The 4758-nt window shown below is 35.1% G+C and overlaps 1 protein-coding gene across 1 annotated transcript; it reads left to right on the top strand.

Moving 5' to 3' along the window:
- The first annotated feature begins 2251 nt into the window (after positions 1-2251).
- LOC106881853 (glutathione S-transferase A) lies at positions 2252-3228 on the top strand. Its single transcript, XM_014932370.1, has one exon. The coding sequence runs from the start codon at positions 2267-2269 to the stop codon at positions 2996-2998; it is 732 nt and encodes a 243-aa protein (XP_014787856.1). The 5' UTR covers positions 2252-2266; the 3' UTR covers positions 2999-3228.
- Positions 3229-4758: the final 1530 nt, after the last annotated feature.

Here is a 4758-nt window from a genome sequence, read left to right as displayed (position 1 = left end):
TTAAACGATGATGATGATGTTGATCATCATCATCATCATCATCGCTTAACGTCCGCTTTCCATGCTAGCATGGGTTGGATGATTTGACTGAGGACTGGTGAACCAGATGGCTACACCAGGCTCCAATCTGATTTAGCAGAGTTTCTACAGCTGGATGCCCTTCCTAATGCCAACCACTCCAAGAGTGTAGTGGGTGCTTTTATATATATATATACACATACACATATATATACATACACACACACACACATATATATATATCTAAGACTGAAATATCCTTGATCATAAGTCTGCTCAGTCCCAGTTGACACTGGGCTAAACAACAACTATTGTCATTACTACCTTCCCCCTTCTCTTCCTCATTATGTACATTCAAGTCAGAGTGGTAAGTTGGTATAATTAGGTGAGTTGGTATAATTAGCTTTATGGTATTTCTGCTGGGTCTTTATGTTTTGTGTTCATCCTTTCGGAGGTCGATAAAGTAAAGTTCTGAGGTTTATTAGGGGCATTGGCTAATCTCCCTCCCTTCAAAATTACTGGCTTTGTACTTAAATTAGAAACGAGAGTTCAAATCCCACTGGGGTCAACTTTTGCTTTTCATCCTCTCAAGTTGGATAAAATAAAATGAGGTTGATTTAACTGATTAAATTCCTCTACTCGAAATTATGGATTTTGCACCTAAATTAAAGATAATTAAGTGCAATCAAGTAAAGACCATCATTCTTAAGAGTATGGTAAAAGAAAATGAAACTAATTAAAAAATACTTTGAGGAGAATACATGAGCTTAATTATTAATATCATTTTAATCTGGTAAGTTTATCCAGATTATCTGATGAACCAAACCTAACTTGCAGCTTCAACATTTTGTAAAGCCATGAACATCACAATGCATTATTTTCTAGCCCTGATGCCAATAGATTCCATTGATATGAAGTATGGGTCCTCATTTCTAACGATTTGTTAAACACTTCAGTAATCATTGTTAAATGAGGTATATGCAGGCACCTGACATAGTTACAAGAAATGATGGCAACGAAGGGGAGCGCCATGCAGTGAACTGCATCTTCATACTTTCCACCTCAAAGGGATCTAATACCTCCTTTTTTTATCCTCACAGGCCTTGGAAGAGCCCTTAATTCTTAAGCCCATTTCCATCACTGCCCACAAGTAACAAAGCAGAATGATAAAACTTGAATAATTAATAAAAAAGGAGTAATTTTTTTAAGGTCCTTCATTTTGTAACGGTGAGAGCAAGCCCTCTCAGAATAGTGACCCTCTACTTATGGCCTACTCCCCTTCCTGTCTGTTATGGTCTGATCAGTCACTGATTAGTGCCATCTTTAAGCATGTGCACACCAAGTGATTGCCTGGAGATCCCACTTGTTTAGGGGTCTAAAGTTAATCTGTGTAAGTTGTGGTTGGCTGTGCGGGGTTCCATTATATGTTCTACCCAGGTGTGTATAATGCTGTTCAGACAGTCTTACCTCTCATCCGAAAAGATCAAACACAAGGGATTATATTTGTATTTAGGTTTACCTGGTGATTAACGGCTTTGTACTCGACCTTTGTCACCTAATCTCTTAGTTGACACGGAAAACAGAAAGACGTTCAAGTTTGGGATTTAAATTTATTTAAAAATTAAAAAAGCATTTGCTGCACAATTTACAAGTTAGAATAAAACAGCGACATTAAAAGAAGCAAATGTTTTAACTGAATATTATTTTATCTCTGACAAACCTTAAACTTAAAAAAAACCAAAAAAAAAACCTTAAAAGTTTTCTTAATTGAAAGTTAATTTTGTTCACCTGGATGATTTAAAAATCAGTATTTCTTGCAAAAAGTATTATTCTAAGACTAAACTTTCATAATTCTTAAGTTTTACTTTTTTAAAAATGCAAGGTGCACTTTAAATTTTTTTTTTTTTACATTCAAATAATTTCTAATAAATACACAAAATCAGAAATGTGTGTATGGAGAGGGGGTTAGTTGGTGAAATCTTCATAGGTACTTAATTAATCGACCCCGAAATGATGAAACGTAAAGTTGACTGCGGATTTGAACTCAGAACGTAATGAAGTGAAAAATATGTTGAGAGAATAAAAACGCGAAGATATGTGATATAATTTTCTATTCAGCAGTTTATATACTACAACACAAGCTGACTTCCCTTTTGCTATGTAAACTTTCAGTGTCCCGGGATTCTCTATTTAAGACTAATTAATGCCTCTTCTTTTTAATGAATTAAATATTATTTGACAGGAAGTTATGTTATCTGTGTCACGTGATAGCGAATCTTTGCAGAACTTCAGTTCGAAGTTGACGATGTCTGAAATCACGTTATTCTGGGGCTCTGGTAGCATACCATGTTGGCGAATTATGATTACTTTAGAAGAAAAGGGGTTGAATTACAACTCCAGATTGATGTCGTTCGAGAAGAAAGAACACAAGAGTGAAGAGATTATGAAGCTAAATCCTCGTGGTCAACTGCCCACGATGACAGTTGGTGACGATGTGATCAACGAGTCGTTCGCTGCTTGTGAATACCTGGAGATTGTCTACAAAGATAAAGGCACCTGTTTGTACCCACCTGCATCTTCTGCAAAGCAGCTAAGCTTGGTCCTTCAAAGAATGCATGAAACTTGTAATATTCAGCAGAAGATGGTTACTAATATTATTTACTATCTGTGGGGTAACCCGAACCCGGACAAAGAGTTACTGACTAAACGGCACGAGGAGCTGGCTGCGGAACTGTGTCGCTGGGAAAACTACATGAAGGAGCTGAAATCGACCTTTCTCACCGGTGCTGATATGACCATGGCAGATGTAATGTTTTTCCCATATATTGCGTTCGGAGTTCGATCTGGCCTGCAGCTGGGAGGTCGTTATCCGTGTTTGGCAGCCTACTACAATATGATGAAGGAGAGACCCAGTGTGAAGAAATCTTGGCCACCACATTGGATAGACACTCCAAATAACAATGTTCTGGCTGATGTCTAAATATATTAGTTATGTATTATTTTTGATAGGACCCTGTTGTGACCACCCTATATATTTTTCCCTCTTTCTCAAGGTTGTCACTGTAAATCTGGTCCCTTTTTTCTTCTTTTCTTTTTCAAAAGGATCACTATAAAAATCCTGCACAGCCATTCACGCACTGAAATCTTTTTTTATACTGTTTATGGAAGTGATTCTAATATAGATACCAAAATAAAACCATTTACACAACAGTTATGTAGTTATTTTGATTTTGTCGTTAATCTGATTGTTTTAGTTATTGCTGAAAGATTTGTGTAATTTCTGACCCAAGTGTCCGCCGAGAACAAAATTAAAAGAAAATCCTTCTACCTATTAATAATATATTAACATTTTTTTAAATATCCTTTTTTTTTTTTTTAGGTTTTCAAATTTTGTCTTCGCAATTATATCACTTTATACACTTTTTTGTTGGTGTTGTTATATATAAAAATAATTTCCCCCCTTCGTGGCCGTTTTCCTTCTACGGATTTTGAACTCGGAACTTTTAAGAAACCACAGAATCCCGTCAGACCTTTTAACAATTCCACTTGTCCACCACCACCCTGGGCCCCTGCCTTTATTTACCGAAAAGATGTAAAGTAAACCTTACTCTTACCGAGTAAACCATTCTACCGCCAACACTCTATCAATTCGACAAGGTTCGTAATATTTTTCTCATTTATTGTATTCGTATTTTGACGTATTTATATTTATATACATATATATAATATATACACAATAAATTTGTGTTTGAAATTAAAATACGAAGCTTTCTAAAAGCCCTGTATTGATGGCAACAAAATATTCGCATTTTGACATTTAAATTTATACAATAACAAATCCGAGAAAGTTATTCGAAATATTTATAACCTTTGGTGTTTTCGTTAAATATTCATTTCTAAATCCTGTAAGAAGTAAATTTTCGGTTGAAGAGACGAATCTGTATTTTCTGTGTCATTTGCATGGTGGCTGAACTCTTAACCCATTAATGTATAAAGTTTATAATTCTACAATTACTAATTAAAAATCAAAAATTAGCATACAGAAAGTTATAAAAATGTGATTAAAAACCAGCTTGAATTTGCTAACAGTTAATGTTAATATTTAAAATTTAAATAATTGTATAATTTTTTTGGCTTTCTTTCGTTATAACCCTCAGAAACGTCAAAATTTCATTGTATTGAACCATATGATTATTCGTTAATTTCCATAAAAAAATTATATTTACTTTTCGCGCACCGTGTTCAGCTCTATGTATTTGTAGACAGTCACACGTACATACATATGCATACATCTTTTTTTGTATGCATATAACCACACACATACACGTATACATATACACATGTGTATGTGTGTGCATAGATAGCTAGACAGACAAATACATAAATGTATACAAACGTACATACAACCCTCCCCCATTTATATATATGTATATACACACACGCACACACATGTACCCACAATGTATACAAAATCACCCATTTACACACACACACACCCATATATATATATATTTATAAAATCGTGGGAGATATTGATGTCACACAAATGACACCCATTACAGTCCGAGTGGTTGGTGTTAGGAAGGGCATCCAGCCATAAAAAAAATCCATGCCAAATCAGTCTGGAGTCTGGTGCAGCCTTCCAGCTTATCAGCCCTGGTCAAACTGTCCAACTCATCCCAGTATGGACAATGGATGTTAACTGATGACACACACACACAAACATACATACAAAAACGT

Source organism: Octopus bimaculoides, chromosome 4 (assembly GCF_001194135.2).
Source record: "Octopus bimaculoides isolate UCB-OBI-ISO-001 chromosome 4, ASM119413v2, whole genome shotgun sequence".
In the NCBI taxonomy this organism is placed as follows: Eukaryota; Metazoa; Mollusca; class Cephalopoda; order Octopoda; family Octopodidae; genus Octopus; species Octopus bimaculoides.
Note: the sequence above shows the minus strand (reverse complement) of the source record. Positions and strands in the feature narration are given on the sequence as shown.